Source organism: Chelonia mydas, chromosome 1 (assembly GCF_015237465.2).
Source record: "Chelonia mydas isolate rCheMyd1 chromosome 1, rCheMyd1.pri.v2, whole genome shotgun sequence".
Taxonomy (NCBI): Eukaryota; Metazoa; Chordata; order Testudines; family Cheloniidae; genus Chelonia; species Chelonia mydas.
The window spans coordinates 208,500,610-208,521,811 of NC_057849.1; the positions used below are offsets into that span (position 1 = coordinate 208,500,610).

The 21,202-nt window shown below is 43.4% G+C and overlaps 1 protein-coding gene across 8 annotated transcripts in view; it reads right to left on the reverse strand.

The window, feature by feature from the left end:
- Positions 1–21,202, reverse strand: part of LOC102932912 (ephrin type-B receptor 5) — a 133,359-nt gene that overhangs the window by 74,174 nt on the left and 37,983 nt on the right. For all 8 annotated transcript variants that reach the window (XR_006290479.1, XM_027830758.3, XM_043545620.1 and 5 more), the window contains exons 2-4: positions 19,736–19,963; positions 4,513–4,577; positions 2,972–3,668 (exon numbers count right to left, since the gene is read on the reverse strand). Coding sequence is in view for 7 of the 8 variants with exons in the window: in XM_027830758.3 (XP_027686559.2) it covers positions 2,972–3,668; positions 4,513–4,577; positions 19,736–19,832 (859 nt within the window). In the remaining variant the exon portion in view is untranslated. The remainder of the gene's footprint in view (positions 1–2,971; positions 3,669–4,512; positions 4,578–19,735; positions 19,964–21,202) is intronic.

Sequence of the window (21,202 nt, forward strand, 5' to 3'; positions counted from 1 at the left end):
AAGAAAAATCACATGCTTTTCCAGCACAGCCGGTAGCATTTGAACTCCCTATTAAGTGCAAGCACTCTGGCTTAAGAAATGCATGTCTCATTTGAATATATGGGTCAAGAGATTCAAAAGTGGGTGCCTAAAATTGGGCTTCTAAGTCCATAGTCCACCTAAATAAGTGGTTTGATGTTCAAAAAGGGAGAGCACCCAACAGTTTCAATGAGACTGTTGGGTGCTGACTACTTTTGAAAATCAGGACCCTTGCTAGTTACCTAAATATGGTTTTAGGAGTCAAACTTTGGTCACCCGTTTTTGAAAACCATTGTATAGCCTTTACGTAAAATGTTGTCTATCTAAAGCATGTTTTCACATTGTTTTTAAAAAGGTAAAAAAATTCCCAGGATGGGAGGCTGACCTTTAAGATACATTTAATGTTGTAAATAAATTCCAGTTTAATTAGTGAACTTAGAACACTGATGCATCTGAAGAAGTGGTTTTTTACCCACGAAAGCTTATGCCCAAATAAATCTGTTAGTCTTTAAGGCGCCACCAGACTCCTTGTTGTTTTTATCAGAACACTGTAATTACTTGAAAACCACAAAATACTTGGAAGCCTAGAAATTCAAAGTGAGGGCTCCACAAAAGCTTAGCTCTGACTATGTAATATGTCTCATCTTTTAGCTAATCCCTAATAATTGCCTTACACTTAAAAAGCATACCTCATACACACTTCCAGTATTGCCTTTTCAGCTACCATGATGTAAAAACAGAAAAGATATCGAAGAAGAGCTAGTGGGATACCCTCAGTACTGCAGTAACTTGATTTTGATTCTGATTCATATTGGAAATACCATATCACCTAGAAATGTATCACCCATTATGGTGTATATACAGTACAGATCTAGAAGCCAGCTTCACATCATTGCTTATGTCTTCACTGCAGAGTTAACCCAGGCTCTCACATGGATTTTAGTCCAACTCACAAAACCATCCACACACAAAAACCTCTGAGCTGGGTTTGGAGGTGCTTTGAATCCGAGTTAGCTGGCCTGGCTGTGGGTATAGATTAGAGCCCGAGTTCTGCTTTAACTCAAGCTAACCCATCCACTTTGCAGTGTAGATGGAGGCTACCTAACTCAGATCCTGACAGTCCTCCAATGCTTCCTCCCCCCCCCCAATACCCTATTCTGGGAGCGAGACACTGTAGAAACCCAGAACAAAAAGATAGTCCCTGTCTCCAGAAGCTTGCTAAGAATCTACTCCTTTCTCCTGCACCAGAAGTCACCTACCAGTTTATATACACTGAGAAGATGTTTAAACCCCATAATCCAGGCAGCCTGCTCCATTTCTACACAGCATTTGAACAGCAATGCCATCTGGGAGTTCCTTCTCTCAGCCTGTTGCCAGCTGGCCAGAGGCTGACACTAAGGTTCTGGTGGATATCTGGTGTGAGGTTACTAAACAGCATGATTTGAGGAGATGTACCCAAAATCAACATGTCTACAAGAACATCTCCAAGAACCTGGCAGAGGAGAGGATTTGCTGGATGGGAATTCAGTACAGGTGAAGAATCAAAAACCTGAAAGGTGCATGTCACAAGGCAAAAGATGCCAATGATAGCAACGCACTGGAGCCCACTGTCAGGTAGATGGACTTTTGAGATTGGACAGTTATTCTTACTGATCAACTGGGGACAGAGGGACTGGAAGAACCAGGCCAGACCTTCCTGCACTTCAGTTATTGCTGACGGTGAAAAAGACAGACATTTTAAAACTTTACCTTGAATTTAGCGGGTCTGATCAAGCTGAATGTGTTAAACTTTGTCTACACTGGTGTTAAGTGGAGATTTCAATAGAGTTTAGCTAGCTTGACTGAGTTAACTGCGTTGCAAAAAGCACCAGTTTTCCAAGTCGAGACAAGCCCTGAGTCAGCCAGAAAGCCTTCCAGCAAAAACAGGAAAGATGGGACTTGGCACTTGTTTCTAAGGTGAAAAACAAGTAGGAGAAATAGGCCTCCACTTTTCAATCCATTTTAAAACAACATGAAACAAATAAGTCACAGAGCAATTTTTTTTCCTTTGCAGGTCACCTGCACTATGAATTTCCCAACTGTCAAACTTTGTTTTTGATTTTCCGATTTAACTTTATTACATTTATGACAATATTTTGATAAGGTTGTGACTTAATTGATATGCATCTAAAATCTTAACTGCACCCTCGATCAATTCACATAATGCATGTACAAGGTGATATAAATAAGGTTCTTTAAAAACCTCATGCCGTTTTTCACTGGGCATTGACTGCAGGAATCTTAACCCCAATGTCCTGGCCAATTTCTTATTTGGGTAGATTACATTCTGACTGTGTACAATTGCCCCTGCAGTTGAAACTAAATAATACATTACTCTTATTTCTCGCATTGACCTAAACTGCTGTGTTGTGTTGCTATGTGCTGAGGTGGCTGCATGTCAGTGCTGGATGAAGCATAGTAGGGATCTACATTGTATATAAACCACTTAAGAAGCAATTTAGTCTAAGGGACTGAGCACAGGGTTAAGAGTCAGGAAATCTTAAACTCAGTGTAGAATGTGGATGCTCAGGACTGCCCAGGTTTAGGCCTAATCTGAGTCTTGTGTGAATTGAGGATGAAGTAGGGGTTGAGTCCAATTCCTAGTGGGCGGCTGATCTTTTCACACCAATCATCATCGCTGGCACTATATGCTGGCAGCCTCAGCAGAGAAGCTGAGCCCTGAATGGGCCATGGAGGCTCAACCCCCCCCTCTTTGGCCCTAGAAGTGGTCCCTCTAAGTCAGGGCTGAGACTCACTGATTGTGAAGAGGTTCCTGTTATGCCTGCTCTGGGGTGGGGAGAGGATTTGCTCTCCAGGGGTCTCATTCTGGCACCTTTCAACAACTGCTCTCTGTGGCTTAGAAACCCAATAGGGAAAGGTATAGGTAGTGTGGGGGAAGGAGGTAGTCTCTCACCTTTGCAGGCTCCTTCGTCGTTAGCAGGTTGGTAGCCAGGCCTGCAGGTGCACCTCCCAATGGCCACCATCCACTCGCCTTCCCCATTGCAGTGCAGCCTGACACCAGAGGACCCTGCCGTATTTGCCTCCTCTGCGTCTGCCACACAGGTCCCCACCGCCTCCACCAGCGAGGTCCTCTCCCCACCGGCAAAGGTCTCAGGGAAGGAGGCAAACCCCCTCACCACAGCTGGGCACTTGTAGAAGAAGACTTGTACAGCCACCAGTGACATGCAGGCCCCTGAGTCCTGGAAAGCCAGGTAGAAGCCACGCTGGGTGAGCGGCCCAAAGCTGCGCACCTTGACATTCATCTTCACCACCTTCCCAGTGCTGTCCACCTGTGAGAAGCTTTCGTCAGCTGCAATGGTATCCACCTTGGTCCAGGGCCCCTCGCGCCATTCAGGCAGATCCTGCGTAGCCATGTCAGTTTCTGCCTGGTAGTAATAGAGGGTGAAGGTCTCCTTGCAGGAAGAAGCCACGGTCCGCATGCTGGCACAGTCACGCACTGAGAAACGGAGACGGACATGGACTCGGTGGGCCCCATACCGCTCTATGAAGTGAGTGCGCAGCCAGTTATTTTGGCCTGGCTCAGCCACATTGCAGACCTCAAAGGTTCGGATCAGGAGCTTCTTGTCGTCCAGGACACTCACCTCGTCCCACTGTAACGAATGGGCAGTAGAGAGAGAGGTGGAAAGTTGTTAGAGGGGTTTCAAACATGTGGCAAATCTGGGATATAATGATCACTGGACTCTGGATCACAGGGACCAGGATCCAATACCTCTACAAGAGGCTCCTTCTATCTGAGCTTTCTACTTGCCTCTTGGGCAAACAGTGCTGGGGCCCCACACTGGGACTTGGGCTGATGCCTGATGCTAAAAGCACTCAGAGCAAGGACTGCTGCACTGTTAGAGGGGCTTCCCTGCAGTGGATGTGTTAAACAAAGTTCAGTTCAACCCTCTGTTGGGCAGGGAGTACCCCAGGCCGGCACTGCTGGAGAATCCTAGGGGGAAATGGGATACTGCTGTGCAATGTTAGCATCCTAAATGCCACGGCGACAACTCTGTTTGCCCTCGCCTTTCGCATCTTAAGACAGAGAAGACACACACAAAAGAGAGAGAGACAGAGTCAGCGCAAAACAGAGACAGAGCATCCTTTGGAGAAGGTGTTAAACACAGCCCCCTTGCACCTAGCTCTGACTCAGCTGGGCTGTCCCTGTGGAAGCTGAAGATTTCATAAGTACTTCTGAACAGGGAAAAACACCAAGAGAGCTGGAAATGAACCTAACATTGTAGCTCTAGTATCCCACTCTCTCAGTTACATGCTTCTAATGCCTTTGCCTGTGTGGTCCAGTATCTGAGTCAGCACAATGTAAAGCACTTTGGATACTCCACATGCAAGAAAACTGGAAAAGAAACCTATTCTGCTCCAACCCCACCTTCCCCGATGGCTGTGTAAGCCCTCCCACAGGTGGTGGAGAAAGAAAGAGGGTCAGGGAGCACTTACCCCATCAGGAGGGTGGGTGGTCCAGCCGATTTCCGAGGTCTCTCCTGTTGTATCCAGAAGTATTTCTGTTTTTTTAAAAAAATATATATAGTCTTTTGTGCTTTTCCAAGCATCAGCTGCTCAAACTCAATATGTTCCCTACAAGACTCCTTCCTGCATCTCATCCCCTGGAGGGAATATACTGTATTCCCAGCCCCACATACCTCACTCGCAGAGAGATCTGTGTTCTGAGATAATGCCTGGCCTCATCCAGGAGTCAGAATTTGGTTCCCAGCTTTCCCCTATGATCTAGGGAAAGGTCTACAATTCAGTGACTCAATGGATGATCTCTGGGATTCAGCTTGATCCAGTGGTTAAGGCACCAGATGGAAAGGCTGTGTTTTAATCCCAGCTCCACCAATTGCCACTGTTAAATGATTTTGGCCAAGTCTCTTACAACCTATTGACTTTCCCAGGAGTCCAGTATACTCAGCACCTCCAAGGATCAAGCCCTATCCAAGCAACCATTCTACATTTCTTTCCTAAGAAATTTTAGCCCTGGTGGAAGATGCCAGACTTCATTACCTTTGGAGATTGAAGTCCTCTATTTAGGTCCAAAGCAGTACAGCACTGGCTACAGTAGCACAAGCTACACACACAAATATCCCCCATCAATGTACCTCATTTCTGAGACCAGCAAGAAAGGAGAAGGGTGGAAGGTCAGTGTATGGAATTTACACATGCTGGTGTTTTTTGCGAGTCAACAGCACTCTGAAGTCCTGGAATTTAAAATTCCGTTTGCTTGTTTGTTACTGTTTCTCTTTCATTTTGTTTTCTATAAAAATTAGGAAATACCATTTAAAACAACTTTGTGAAAAGAATATTAAAGGTGAGCGTGTCCCAAGACTTTATAGAGGGGGCGAGCCCAAGGAGGACACAACAGCAGTATCAAGAGAGTGCAGGGATTTCTCCCTTTGTATGCTTTTAGGGATGTACATCACACCAAAGGAGGCAGGGAGGAGGCAGGGCCACATCTCTCCTCCATGAGGCACAATCCTTCCCTAAGCCACCTCTGAGGTGCTGTAACTCTGCACCACACCATAGTCATCAGTGCCTGAATGGCACAATCTGGCACTGGGGTGGCACTTTGACATCTCTTTGCTTCACCAGCACGTTCCCGGGACATGGCTTCATTCTGATGGAATAACCAAAGGGTTTATTTTTTGATGAACAAAGAACATTTTCTAAATCAGGTTTGAGTCATTCCCTCTGCTTAAGTGTACCCAAACGCAGAGCATGAAAATCTGAGAAGAAAGAAAGGCCTTGTTCAGCTGCCTGGGCCCCGGGCTGCTGGCAGGCAGTATATTCCCCAGATGGCTTCTCTCCAGCGACCCAGGTAATCTTTATCGAGCGCATGGATATTTCACGGACTAATGGATACATGCAGCCTGGAGCTGACAGGGCTCTCCCTCCAATGGTGAATATTTAAAAAAAGACAAGATGCATCAGAAACAGACAAGACTGTGCATGCACGGCACACGTGGGGAACATGGCCCTCCAATGCCATAACTCCAATGCAAAGGTATGCAACAAGAGTGCAGGACATTTACAAGCACAGTGCTGTTTCCTCTCCTCTTCCCCACTCTCAATGGCTGCATGTCCTGGATCAGATCAATGGTCCCATCTAATCCTGCGTCCCTGCCACATTTAGTCAGACTAGTGGCCTACCTCATCCAGGATCCTGCCTTCCACCAACACAGATCACACCACTGTTCTGTTTAGTCCAGTACCCCAGCATGGAGGGAAAGTAGATCCTGCTAGGAATCCAGCCTCCCGCCATGTTAGATCAGACCAACAATCTGTCTAGTGCAATATCCTACCTAATGTAGTATCCATACCAGATCACATCACTTGATCCTTTTAGTCCTGTACCCCATCTCTGGCAGGGGACAACATCGAATATTTTAGCAGAAGACAAAAGTTCCTCATACAACCTCCAGTCAACTGAGCAACATTCTATACTGCGTTAACATCCCTCCTTGATCCATGAAGCAATCTTAAGTCTTATAAGATTTGATTATCCTGTTATCCTTACTGTTATTTTAGCGCTCACACACAAAAAATTATTGATCATAAAACTGTCCGCTCTCCCTTCTTCCTCCCCCAAATCCAGCTACAGTATTGATCTCCATGACTTTCCACAGCAGTGAATTCCACTGGTTAATGATACTCTGCCTAAGATGCATTCCCTCGACTATTCTTTCATTCTAACTTGACTACTCATTCATTTCATAGTCACCCCTTGTTCTCAAATTATGGGGCAAGATAAAAAGGAAAGGGGATAAAGAGGAATTTCCATTCTCTCCTTCTTTATTCTGAATATATTGACTCAAACTAAGAACTGTTCAAATTGGGAAGATTTTTAAGGGATTACTTCAAATTTACCAAAGATTTTGGCCAGGAATTTCCTTACATTTTTACAAAACATTTAAGAATTGCTTAGTGACAGGATTCCCTGTGGAGCTCACAGGAACGGTCCATGTTGCTCATCAATCTGTTTCACCCCCTCACCATATGGCTTCCTATGTCTCCCAGATAGGAGCTTCCATCGCCTCCCCCCTTTCATTAGGGTCTCTGATTCTCCCATCATCATGTAGGGAGGGGCATATAAAGTGGATTTAGTAGATTTATTTGGGAAACAGTAAAAATGCTGCTAGGTGGACCTTATTTCCTCTCAATACCTCATGTTGCTCATTTCCTCCTATACTCTCCTCTTGTCTCTGCTCTTTGCACACTCCCTCCAGCAATGCCCCTCTGCCATACACATGGGACAAATCAGACAGTCTCTACGCAAACGAATAATGGACACAAATCAGACATCAAGAATTGTAACATTCAAAAACCTGTAGGAGAGCACTTCAATCTCCTTGGACACTTAATAACAGCCTTAAAACTGGCAATTCTTCAACAAAAAAAAATTCAAAAACACAGACTTCAGTGAGAAACTGCAGAACTGGAATTAGTTTGCAAACCTGACACCATCAAATTAGGCCTGGGAATGGCTGGGTCACTACAAAAAATAATTTTCCCTCTGCTGATATTCACCCCTTCTTGTCTACTGTTGGGAATGGGCCACATCCACCCTAATTGAACTGACCTCGTTAGCACTGATCCCCCCCCCCCCCCCCCCCCCCCCCGACTCGGTAAGGCAACTCCCACCTTTTCATGTGCTGTGTATTTATACCTGCCTACTGTATTTTCCACTCCATGCATCTGATGAAGTGGGTTATAGCCCACGAAAGCTTATGCCCAAATAAATCTGTTAGTCTAAGGTGCCACAAGGACTCCTCATTGGTTTTTACTCCCTCCTACATAGTTCCCTGCCCCCCACCCACTCTCCCAAAACTAGCCCGATCCCTTGCCCATCATGGCTTCCTGTAGACCCCTCCCACAAAACCCCAAATTAGAAAATAATTATACCCACAAACCCCAAAATTCTGGTCAAAGGCACCAATCCTTGCCAAAGCCAACATATTAAAACAAATGGGGAGTTCCTAGACCTAGTCACTTTGGAGTCATGACAAGCCAAATAAGGAAACTAAAATATAAGAAACTACATTCACACCACATTATGGTCACCCAGCAAATGGATCAGAATTCAGGATATACCAGTGTGAAACATGTGCCGCCTTAAAACTGCCTCTTTCAAAACATTCTCAAGTAATCTACATATCATAGAGTTGTTTCAGCAGCCTTAGATACACCTGTGTTGCATCTTTTAATTTTATTTTCATTATGAAATGCTACCTTTAATTTCATTCTCTTCATTTATCCAGCATATCTTTTGAGAGCTGCCGAGTAGCTAAAACTCCCATTGCCTTCTGGAAACCCACAGCCCTCAGGATTCAACACTTACACAGTTTACATGTTGAGCTCTCTTCTCTTCAGGATAGCAATATTAATAATTCTCTCAGCAGGAATATATTACACATTCAACAGGATTTTTTAGTTCCCCTCATACAGACAGATATACCTCTGAGCAGTAATTTATTACTGTAGGATCTTGCAATCTGTTGCCTCACAGAAATAAGTTTATAGAACAGCATTAACACTGTGCAATTTTATGATTTCTTGTTTACAACATCTCATAGCAGGGGAACTAATTTGTATTTTTCAGGTGACCTATATTCAAACTGTCATAATAAAAAGTTAAAATATTGCTTTTTCTGGCTATTGGCTGTTTTTTTTTTTTTTTTTTTTAAACACATTTTTTTATTTAGGTGGCAATAAGAAAAATTATGGTAAAAAAACACAGATACCACAGTCCAGCTTTAACCAGTTTAGAAATACGTCCAGTTCTGGAAAATAGCGTGGCGCAGTGAAATAAGACAGATTGTAGTGACTGAATCGTACGTCCTAATAGTAGTAGCTATTTTTTTAAAAGAATGACTAAATAAAACAAGCAAAACAAATAAGAAAAGCCAAACAATGGTTATTAGCCAAGATGGTCAGGGATGCAACCCCATGCTCGGAGCGGCCCTAAACCGCTGACTGCCACACTGGGCATGGAAGATGGGATGAATCACTCCATAATTGCCCTGTTTTATATACTACCGCTGAAGCTCTGGTACCGGCCACTGTCAGAGACAGGATTATGGGCAAGATGGACCATGGTCTGACCCAGTATGGCAGCTCTTATGAGCACAGTTCAAAAACATACCCAACCAATAGCAATTTTCATATAAGTTCAGTATCAAATACAGCAGCAGTCTTTACTCGTAATAAAAATGACTTCTTTACAGTCTGCAATCCCAAAATAACACAAAGTATAGGGCAATGTTATAGGAGAGAACATATCATATAAGAGAGGGGGTTCTAAATTGACCAAATGAGACTTGGGAGGTTGGATTTCTTGTTGGACATGCCTTCCTTAAAATGCTGCAAATTTTTTCTTTAATGAGTGAGAATCTCTGTACCCATATTCTACTTATGTTACTGATATGAAAGTTACTGGGACAGATTTAACATATATTTAGCTAATTCCAAGCAGTTAAGGTAATTAAGCAGAGGGTATACCGATGTGAAATTCTAAATGCTGATTTTTAATACAGAAATTGCTAATGTTAAGGAGTATTCTTTTCTCAGAACATGAGACCTCCATTCAAGGGTTCCGCTAGCTTCTGTCAAGGATGTCACGCCAAATGGCCTGAGATTATGAAATTTGCACAAACTGTAAATCAGCAGAGACCTGGAGCCTTGGACAGTGATAATCTTTTTCTAGGGTGGATAAAAATAGATAATTTAAAAAACACACAAATATATTATTTAAATACTGTTTTGTTATTTAAATTAAATACATTTTTATTTTTTTAAATAAATCCAATTAAAATTATATTTGAAATTATCACAACCTATATTAAGGTCTAATTTTACTGTAATCTATTCAAATCGTTTACATTCAATAAAAACAACATTCAAGCACTACATGATTGTTGCTGAAATTTTAAAGAAAGCCATACCACTGAAGAAGTGGAAGTCACTGGCTAAGCACCAGGAACCAAAGTTTGTTGAATTGATAAACCAGCTTTTGATAGTAGTTGTCTCTTTTGCAGGTGCAGAGAGAATATTTTCCTCATTTCATTTCCAACTAGTTCAGTTCAAATGACTATTTCATTCAAAGTTGAGAAACCAATTGCGAGTTGAAAAAGCAGGACAGCCTTTTTTCCCCTTTGATGCTATGAATTGAAGCAATGTGTGACAGGATGAGATCTACTAGTTCTAAAATCTTGTTGGACATGGTGACCAGTAACAATCAGTTCAATTCACTAACTATAGATAATTTTTTTTTTTAAATACACTTCCCTTTTTCTTATGTATCCACCACATTTAAGATTTTTTTCTATTAGTTATGTAAAACTAAAATTCTTTTTTTGTTCATTTTTAATTAAATTCCAAGTTCCATCCAAATACAGCTTAACATTAAATATTAGTAAAAAAAAAAATCAACTAGAAAATAAATACATCATTAACCATTTTCTAATATAATACAAAAATGTAAATATTAAAAATCTGAATATGTTAAGCTATGTAACTGCTTCAATGAATGTATACTGAATAGTGAACCCTCGGATTAGCAAAAAAAGTTCCGAATTTAGCAAGTGTAAAGGGTACGTTTAGTTGCAAATCAACATCTTTTAATAGTTGACAAATGAGAATCAACCTTTTTCAGGAAAATAGCTAAAAAGTACAAATGCAAACAAGATTAAAATAGATTATGCAAACCAAGATTTCCTGCTTGCTGATTTAAATCATGATTAAAGTGAGTAATTTAAATCACTTGGATTTAAATCAATCCACCCTGCTTTTTTCCTTTCTTTGTTGTTGCGGTTGTTTTGGTTTTTTAAAAGCTTTCAAATTGGGGAATTTCAGTGTAAAAAAAATAATCCCTATGTTAGTGTCAGGTTGTACACAGTTAATGAGTCAGAAAAGGAAAGTCAAGAAAGTTAAGATTAAATGCCCAACTTTACTCCGCATATGCACTGTGATCATCTAATCATATGATCACCTATTATTCCTGTAGTAATACAGTGTTAAATATTTTCTTCTACAACTGAAAGGCTGATCCTGGCAACATTTGCTACTGAGTCAAGCACTTCCTCTTCTGCATAGTCCTACTACAGTCAGGCTGCCCTTTAGGGCATATAAAAGTGGCCTGACATTTTTTTCCTGCCTGTTTTTTGCCTTCGAAATATCAGGAGTGTCAGCTCTGGTTTTCCTTGGTTTTGCTGGAGCATCTGTTAGGGAGTGTAAACAGTGCATAATGTAAGCACTCACTCTTCATTTGATCAGTCAGGGGTATTGAACTTTTAATACAAGCTTCTCTTCTCCAAAATGTTCATTAGTCAATGAAGTTAAATAGATGTTTAAAACTTTAGGAGCCTTTTTGTTTTTGTAAACAGTCCCACTAAAATCTGTTCCCCTTTCAACTGTTCAGCCTCCACACTTTTGCCTCTTGTGATGTCATCATTTTACTAGTTCTTTACTCTTTATTGAGTCTTCCAGCTTAGACAGGACCCAAATTTCTAATATAAAACACAAGCAGGAGAATGAAACAGCGAAAATGTTCTTTAAAAATAAAACCTTTCAGGCCTTCTTGATACAGAATAAAGAATGAGCCCTCTTTTTTGACTTTGCAAATGCCATTTAAAAGACTGCTTCAAAGATAATTTCTTCTCAAGGTTATTACAAGACCTCCTCCAGCGAGCAATTGATTACTGTTGGGCACTGAAGATGATTTTCACTATATTAAGCCCAGTCAGTGTAAGAGTTAGGGGTAGAATGTAGGACTGCCTGGGCTCACAGCCCGATATATATTCTCTTATGCCGTGAGGCATTTTGGTAGGAAGATGCGCTACTGAAGCAGCAGAATTATCCTTTTTACCATATCTTGAATTTGCCCAAAACATTTGGAAAGGTTATCCAGTGTGGCATGGAGCCATTCTGTAGTCTTGACAGTTCACTGTAAAGCAAAATTAGGCACTCACCCATACAGAACACATTTTTCCTTAGGTGCACACTTACCAAGTTTAGCCAAAAAAACCAAACACACAACTGCACGAACAGTACATGATTTTCAAACATTTATAACTAAGTCAAATCAAAACCAATTTCCCATATGACAAGACTGCACACTGTTCCTTGGGGAGGGCTATTGCACTGACAAAACGACTCTAATCTCAATCATTTGACCTCTATTATATAAAGCTGCAAGTTTTTCTTACACATGGTTCATAAAATGTAACCCCCCCCCCCTCCATGGAGTTGGTTGTTCCTGGCATATTACAGTGAGCCTTTAATGCAGTAGTTTTCAACCTGTGGTCCACAGACACCTGGGGGTCCACAGACTATGTCTAAGATTTCCAAAGGATTCCCACCTCCATTCGAAATTTTTTAGGGGTCCACAAATGAAAAAAGACTGAAAACCACTGATCTAGAGGACTTACCCCTGCACTACATCAGCAATGGCTACAAAGGTTCAGGAGTTTGCTTTCCAGATTGTCTAGAGTCCAGGACGGAGTTAGAACAAGCTGGAAGTTACATCAAGAACCAATCATAAACAAGAACTCAAAGATAAAGGGTTTGGTTTTACTTTTGGTGTTGTCTGTTGGGGCGGAGAAAGAAGCATCTCAGCCTGGCAGGTCCCCATTCAACTTCCCATTCCTATCCAAAGGGAAATTTGAACTCAGTGGGAGGTTACTGGGTCATTAAACAGCATCAGCTCGCAGAGACTAGCAAGCCAGGAGATTCAGGAGTGATTCTAAGGCCTTGTCTACATTGCCACTTTACAGCGCTGAACCTGTCTCACTCAGGGGTGTGAAAAAACACCCCCTGAGCGATGCAAGTTTCAGCACTGTAAGGTGGCAGTGTAGACAGTGCACCAGCACTGGGAGCCGCACTCCCTGCGCTGGGAGCTACTCCCCTCTTGGGGGTGGTTTTTTTACAGCGCTTGGGAGAGCTCTCTCCCAGCGCTGATGCCACAACTACACAGCCACGTGAAAGCACTACCATGGCAGTGCTGCCGCAGCAGCGCATTAACGTTGGTAGTGAAGAGATACCCTTAGTCAGGCTGCCGAGAGCCAGCTTCATCTTCCAATGGACTCCAGACCAGGGAGCCTCAGCACAATCCTACCCTTCTGGGGGTGAAGATCATGTAAGAAATCCATGTTATTTATTTTGCTTGTGAGTTTTAAGCTGACCAATGATTACGGTGCTGTATCACCCAGTAAAGAACTGACTCCCTATCCACCATCTGCCAGGCAGGTGCTAGGAGGGAGCTGGGCCCATCTAAATCTGGGGAGGGGGAGGGTTTAAGGTATTGTTGATATTTTATTATTCTAGTTACTCCCATTCATTCATAATCCCCTATCCTTTGTGGGATATCATCTACCTAATAAAGTCCCCCCTGTTGCTGTATTGTTACTTTTGGGATTGTGATAATTATTTTATTCCCTGTGTACTGGACTACACTCCTACTATATTATTTGACAGAAAACATTTTCCCAAGGGACAGAGCTCTTGTGTTCCAGGCACTAGCAGGGTCCCCCGTGGGTGGAGGCACCAGATGCCAAGATAAAGAACCCAGAAACAATACCACTGAGGGTGAGAGGGAGGAAAAAGGTGGGGCTTGAGCCACACCTTAGGGGAAAGGCTGCAAATAGAGACATTTCCCTCCCATTTCCCTTTCACTGAAAAAAAAAAAAAATTTTCCCCTTGAAATGTTTCAAGGAAACAAAATGTTCACCTTGAAACCAAATCAGGAAATCTCAGCCCACAAATGTAATAGCTTCTCAAAGCTGTAAATGTCTGGAAACGGAATCATCATGGAAACTTATGCAACCTTAATTCTGGTGGGTTGCTTCCAGAACCCTGTTATAATGTTCAAGCAGTGAAGAGGCTACAAAAAATATCCATCTCCAAAACACCTTGCCCACATTTTCTACAGATGTTCTACCCTAGTTTAAGACTACACCTGTGAAATTTCAAGGGGTTTGGGTTCCATTGCAGTGAAGCTGACATGTCAGGGTGTCAAATCTGTGTCAAGTGTCTTCAGTCTAGTGTCCCCCTCTTATGCTGAAGGAACCCAGGATTCATTCTGAATTGCCCTGGTGGAGGGGGGGGGGGAGGGGGAGGCTGCTCGCCCCGTTCTTGGCAAGTCCCTGGCCAGTTCTACCCAGAAAAGTGCGCTCTCAAAGGAAACTATATATTGGGTTTTTATTCTTTGCTCTTTTTTACTTCTTTATGATGTATAAAGGAAAGGCCTGAACATTTTATTATTTTTTCCCTCCCTCCAAAAGCCATAACACTTATTTTCCTATTTTTTCCTTTATTTTTTATTCAGTATACATTAAGGTCTTGTCTGCCCTGCTTTTTCCATGATTGTAGAATGCTAGGATTATGACCATTCAAGCAAAACCTGGTTTGAGAAGGAAAGTGATTCATATTCAGGCTGTTTAAATCTAACTCAAATGCCTGAGAAACATTCAACAACAAAAAAGTCTTTTCACTGAAGATTGATATACATAGTCCTACACCTTTAGTTAAGGCAGTGGCTCTCAATCTTTCCAGATTACTCTACCCCATCAAGAGTCTGATTTGTCTTGCATACCTGCAAGCTTCACCTCATTTAAAAACTACTTGCTTACAAAATCAGACATGAAAATACAAAACACACTATTACTGAATAATTGCTTACTTTCTTATTTTGTCTGTATGAAATTTTAGTTTGTACTGGCTTTGCTAGTGCTTTTTATGTAGCCTGTTGTAAAACTAGGCAATTATCTAGATTGATTGATGTACCCCTGGAAGATTTCTGCATACCCCTGGTTGAGAACCACCAAGTTAAGAGATGAGAAAGAATAGTCAGCATCTGAGGCTTCCAAGTATTCATTCTAAAACCAACAAAGATTAGACTTGAGATTCTTTATATTATATATTCCTTATATTTTCAAACTTTACCAGAAACACCTTCAATGATCAACGCCCCGCACAATATACTTCCAAGATCCAGGGGTTCTACACATGCCTCTAACAACACTGTTACTCCTGGGGGAATTCTGTGCCACTGCGTGTGACATTATTGACTTGAACTGGGACCATATAGAACATTGTTGCAACCAAGGTCCTGTAGTGGCACCAAATCTTGTATAAAGGGGGTCAGATAAGGTGTCTAAGATGAGATTATGGTTTGCTGGTTATGATTATGCTATCTGTTTGCATGTATCATTTTTGTATTTAAAGATATAAGTATTGGCTATATTTCAAACTTATGCTATGCTTCTGGGTGACACCCCAGACAAGTTGGTGTCAGCTCTGCCTAGCCTGCTTGATGGCCCATTAAGGACCATCAGCTATACAATTGACCCACTGAGAGAAGGCAGACACGCCTTGCGACTCAGCAAGGTATGAAGGGACCTGCCTATGGAGAGAACTCTGAGGTTTTTCCATGCCATGTGATGAACAGCTTGTCTCTGGAAGAAAGAAAGAAAGATCACACGGCAAGAGAATATAAAAAGCTGTTGCAGCTCCTCCATCTTGTCTTCAATACTGCTTTATACCTCTGGAGGAACTTTGCTACGCTGAAGCATTGAACAAAGGACTGAATGACCCATCCCAGCTGTGGATGTTCTCCAGAGACTTGATTTGAACCTGCCGTTTATTCTATCACTGCTGCAAGCCTGAACCAAGAACTTTGCCATTACTGTATGTAATTGATTCCATTTAACCAATTCTAGCTCTCATCTATATCTTTTTCCTTTTATGAATAAACCTTTAGATTCTAAAGGATTGGCAACTGCGTGATTTGTGGGTAAGATTGGATTTGTATATTGACCTGGGTCTGGGGCTTGGTCCTTTGGGATTGAAAGAACCTTTTTTCTTTTACTGGGGTACTGGTTATCATAACCATTTGTCCCCATAACGAGTGGCACTGGTGGGGATACTGGGAAACTGGAGCGTCTAAGGGAATTGCTTGTGTGACTTGTGGTTAGCCAGTGGGGTAAAACCAAAGTCTTCTCTGTTTGGCTGGTTTGGTTTGCCTTGGTGTGCCTGGAAACCCCAGCCTTGGGCTGTCACTGCCCTGCTTTAAGCAATTTATCCTGAATTGGCACTCTCAGTTGGGCCTCGCCAGAACCAGCCGTGTCACACTGCGCAACGCAGAATTTTGCCAAAATTAATGTGCGCGCAGAATTTCCTCCCCCTCAGAAATGGGCTGAAGTGCTGTTGGCTGCCACTAGGGGCCGCTGGACCCAGCAGAGCCCAGCTCGCTCATAGAAGACACTGCTGGGAGGAGGGGGAGGAAGCTAGAGGGTTCCCACAAGCTGCAGTTTCCAGCATGCCCTGAGGGAAAAGAGATGATAGCATGCAGGAAACTCCACACAAGCTGGGGACTCAGCATGAGACTGTTTCTTCCTCTTGATCCCTGGGCTCTGAAGGGTAGGGGGCAGGTGTCTGGGCTGGGGGGGGCGTGACTGGGTTCTGGGGACCTGGGGGGGGGGGCAGAGTCTGGGCTGGGGTGCCCTGTGGTTGAGCTTGGGGGGTAGAAGGTTTGGGTGTATCGGTGGGGGGGCACGGCTGGGCTCTGCAGGGGAGGGGTTGTGGGTGTCTGGCCCCACGACTGGGCTCGGGGGGCAGGAGGCAGAGAAACAGAAATTGGGTTGTCATAGGGGTTTTTTTAACTCTCTACTCCTGGGGAATTTTGTGTGTGTGTCTGTATTGATATAGACATACTTGCTGGCAGGTATTTTAAAATAAATTACCAAAATAATTAAAACTGGGGTGATTATGTAGTGTTATTTTGAAAAATAAAATCTGCAGAATTTTAAAATATTGTGTGCAGAATTTTTAAATTTTTTGTGCAGAAGTCCCCCAGGTGTACAACATGTGGTATACCTCATTCAGTTCACTAAATGCTCCAACAACAACTATGTGAGTGAAGCTAGACAATCGCTGTGCTCTCAGATGAACTCACACAGGAAAATGATAAAAGGCATGAACACCAGGTCCCCTGTGGGTGAACACTTTTCACAAAGCAATCAATATATCTGACCTATCAGTCCTCATCCTCAAAGGAAACCTACACAACACTTTCAAAAGATGAACCTGGGAGCTTAAATTCATAACTTTGCTAGATACTAAAAATCATGGTCTTAATAAAAACACTGGATTTATGGCTTATTATAGCAAACCCTTCCCCCCCCCCTTTTTTTTTGGTCCTATGACTACAGGGGTGTTAAGTGTCCATTTCCAGCAGGTTCCCAAGTTCTGGTGAAATCTAAAGGGCTAGTACTGTATATAGGAAACCCCGTCCACCCCCTCAGTCAGGGTGTGGAGGGTCTGGTGGCTCAGACACATGGACAGCCTATGAGCTCAGTGCAGAGACAGACCTTCCTCTCCATGCTTGGGGCTTCCATTATTATATCAGAGGAAATCATGTCAGCACACCAAATCGGTTTATATTATAAATCTCGGCCCATCTCTCTTCTCTCCCCATCCCTTTCATATAAAGACATGTCTCTTCCTGCCCTTGATCTTAGCGACAATGCTTTAAATATGGGTTTCATTTTCCCTTTCATTTGTCCCCCAGTCTCTGTCCTCCTTTCCCCTTCCCTATCTCCCCACCCTCCATTTCCCCCTCCTCCTCTCCCTCTACATCTTTCTTTCACCATCTCCCTCCTGCTTTCCAACTCCCTTTTTTTCCAAAGGCTTTCACGTGTGAGTGAGAGATGAGCATTCAACACAAACCAGTTCGGGTCAGTGAACATATGTGGCCACAGGGATTTTCCTTGGCACAAACAAGGGGGTTGTTTACCACATCTCTACCCCTCTCCTTCTCTAATTCTGTCTCTCTCTCCCTCCCCCCTTTCACCTACACTCTCTTCTGCCCTTCCTTCTGCCAGCACTCTTCTCCTCCCTGCTTTTTCCTGTTCTCCCTCTTCCATCCTCCCCCTCTCCTTCAGTGGCTCAGCATAAACTGCCCCCTGGTGCCAGTGTAGAACATTCCCCTCATGTCTGCAATTTTGGGGATGGTGGTTAAAAAACGTATAGGCAAGAGCTGTTGTTTGCAGCCCGATGGACAGAGTCTCATAGAAGAGTATCAGGTCTTTGGCGACTGAATTCCACAAAACAGGCATGACATGGGTGTGACGGGTTCAGTCACAGAGATCCCCTTGGGACGGTCACCTGACGTGCTGAAGTTACCTCTGAGCCTATTTTCCCTGCTAGCTTGGAACTTCCAGAACCCTGCCTTGTTGAGCCAGACACAGTAGCCTGCTGTAACACAGACCCAGGTCTGGTTCATGCCCCCAAAGCTGCAGACTTTAACCAAAAACTGCTCAGCAGGTCACCTATCTCCAGCACCCAGACGCCAATGGCATCCAAACCCCAAATAAATCCATTTTACTTTGTATAAAGCTTATACAGGGTAAATTCATAAATTATCCACTCTCTAGAACACTGATAGAGAGATATGCACAGCTGTTTGCTCCCCCAGGTATTAATCACTTATGGTGGGTTTATCAATAAACAAAAGTGATTTTATTAAGTACAAAAAGTAGGATTTAAGCGGTTTCAAATTATAACAGACAGAATAAAGTACGTCACCAAGCAAAATAAAGCAAAAACATGCTAGTCTAAGCCGAATACATTAAGAAACTGGTAACAGATAAAATCTCACCCTCAGAGATGTTCTAATAAGCTTCTTTCACAGACTGGACTCCTTCCTAGTCTGGGCCCAATCCTTTCTCCTGGTACAGTTCCTGTTAGCTCCTGCTCAGGTAGTAACTAGGGGATTTCTCATGACTGGAACCACCTTTGTTCTGTTCCACCCCCTTATATAGCTTTGGCACAAGGCGGGAATCTTTTGTCTCTCTAGGTCCCCACCCCTCCTTCTAAATGGAAAAAGCACCAGGTTTAAGATGGATTCCAGTACCAGGTGACATGGTCATATGTCCTGTGAGACCCCAAGCCTTCATTCTTCCTGGCCTGACTCACAGGAAGACTTGCAAGTAAACAGAGCCATTTACAACCAATTGTCCTAGTTGATGGGAGCCATCAAGGTTCCAAACCACCATTAATGGCCCACACTTTGCATAATCACAATAGGACCTCAGAGTTATACTTCATATTTCTAGCTTCAGATACAAGAATGATACATGCATTCAAATAGGATGAACACACTCAGTAGATTATAAGTTTTGTAATGATACCTTACAAGAGACCTTTTGCCTAAAGCATATTCCAGTTACATCAGATCCATACTCATAAGCATGTTTCAATAAAACATATGGAGTGCAACATCACAATGGGCAATAGCAATACAAGCATCCCACACATTCTAACCAATCCCCCCCCTCAACTGCCTTACCCCTGGGAACGAGAGGGGAGTTTTGTCTCAATGCAGACCTTGGCCTCTCTGCCAAGACAGCCAATAGGGATGCTGAGTAATGCTATTGGTGCTTATTGGAATGTGGATGCCTGTCCCACTAAGAACTGGACTAAGACCCTCCACGACTCATAAAACATTGAACACCCATCAGAGAGGGACACATTTTGGTCATTACTGATCTGGAGCAGGAGCAGAACAGGTTAGCATGCTGGAGGCTCCATAGCCTGCTCCCCAGCACCCCCTGAGCCATTCAGTCTCCTCAGGCTTTAGAAAGAGGTTACCTTAACTAAAACCTGCTCTTACCTTCCAGCGAGGCGGCTAGGTGAAACAGACAGACCAGCCACAGCCAACCCATTCCCACTGCTCTTCTCTTTGCCCTTAAAGCAGCGTTAAGATCCATGTAGCTTCTCCAGGGACTCCACCATCTCCAAACAACACCCCCCACTCCCTTCAAGAGTTCCAAGGTGGTGTTAGGTGGTTCAGGGCCTCTCCAAGCCAAAGCACAAGTGTCTCCACACAACAGGGGTGACTCTGGAGAGACAGAAGGTGAAGAAAGGAAATCAGGTAGCCACGATTTCAAGCTATAACATGGCAGCTTCATAAGTACCAAGCACAACCCTACCCCAGCATATGCTGTGCCTGACCCATAGTTGCAGAGTTATATCACAGACTGAATGCATGCAATGACAGCACTGCCCCTCCCCCCTCCTCATTCCCCATGCCTCAGCAGTGGTTTAGGAGGCCTCCAGACTCCTGCAGATGCTGCTGTCTCAGCAGGGAGTGCTTCACTGAGTCAGTATTGACCCAGGCCCCCAGCATGGTGCTAGCGGGCCCTGTCCACGCATGGCCAAGGCCCTGTCCACTTGCAATCATTGGAAACATCCCATGGCACTTTTTCAAAAAGAGTGGAGCTGTTAAACCTTGTGCCCTTTCCAAATTCCAGCCCACGTAATTGCATTTTGCCTCCTTAGAATTTCCAGGGGCAGTTTCAATGAGAAAGATTATTTTTCAGATCCTGTAACACTGTTGTGTAAGACTGCTGACATATTTCATCCCAGAGATGGATGCATTTCAGCTTCAGGACAGTTATCCCTGCAAACATTTATGGTTTTAGCCCCACAACACCTCTGGCACCTAAGGAAGCGTTATCCCCATTTCAGAGATGGGGAAATAGGCAAAGAAATTGACTGACTCTCGGTCAAACAGGAAGTGTGGAACAGCCAAGGAAAGAACCCAAGTCCCAGTCTAATGCCTTAACCAAAACTTTGTGCTGCCTCTCTGTATAAAGATAGTCTGTAAAGCCCATCCTTCATCAGGCACTATACACATCTGCAGCAGCCATACTGAGAAAGTGGCATCACAAAGAGGATTCACTCAGCCTACCACAGTGCAACAGCTTTGTAACACCAGGTCCTTCTGGGCCCAACCATCAGCAAACACTGCTCAGTCCCCATCCCTCCACATAAATGTCATGGACACATGTAGGTTACTCGTAGGAAACAATACATTTTGTTTCTTTAGGGCACCATTCATGTAGCATTCCAAAAGGCACTTCAGGGAGACAGTCAAGCGTAAGCTAAGTAGAAAGACAAGGTTCTCAGGCAACACGGAAAGAGGGGAAATGGCTGGGCTAGAGGGGGGAGGGTAGAGTTGCAGTTAGAAGAGCCAGGCATGCAGGGATCATCTCCAGATCCAGCAGCGAGGAAAGAAAAGCAGGGAGGAAAGTCTGGGGGAGCAGAGGGTGGAAAATTTGGGGTCGGGTAGTAGAGT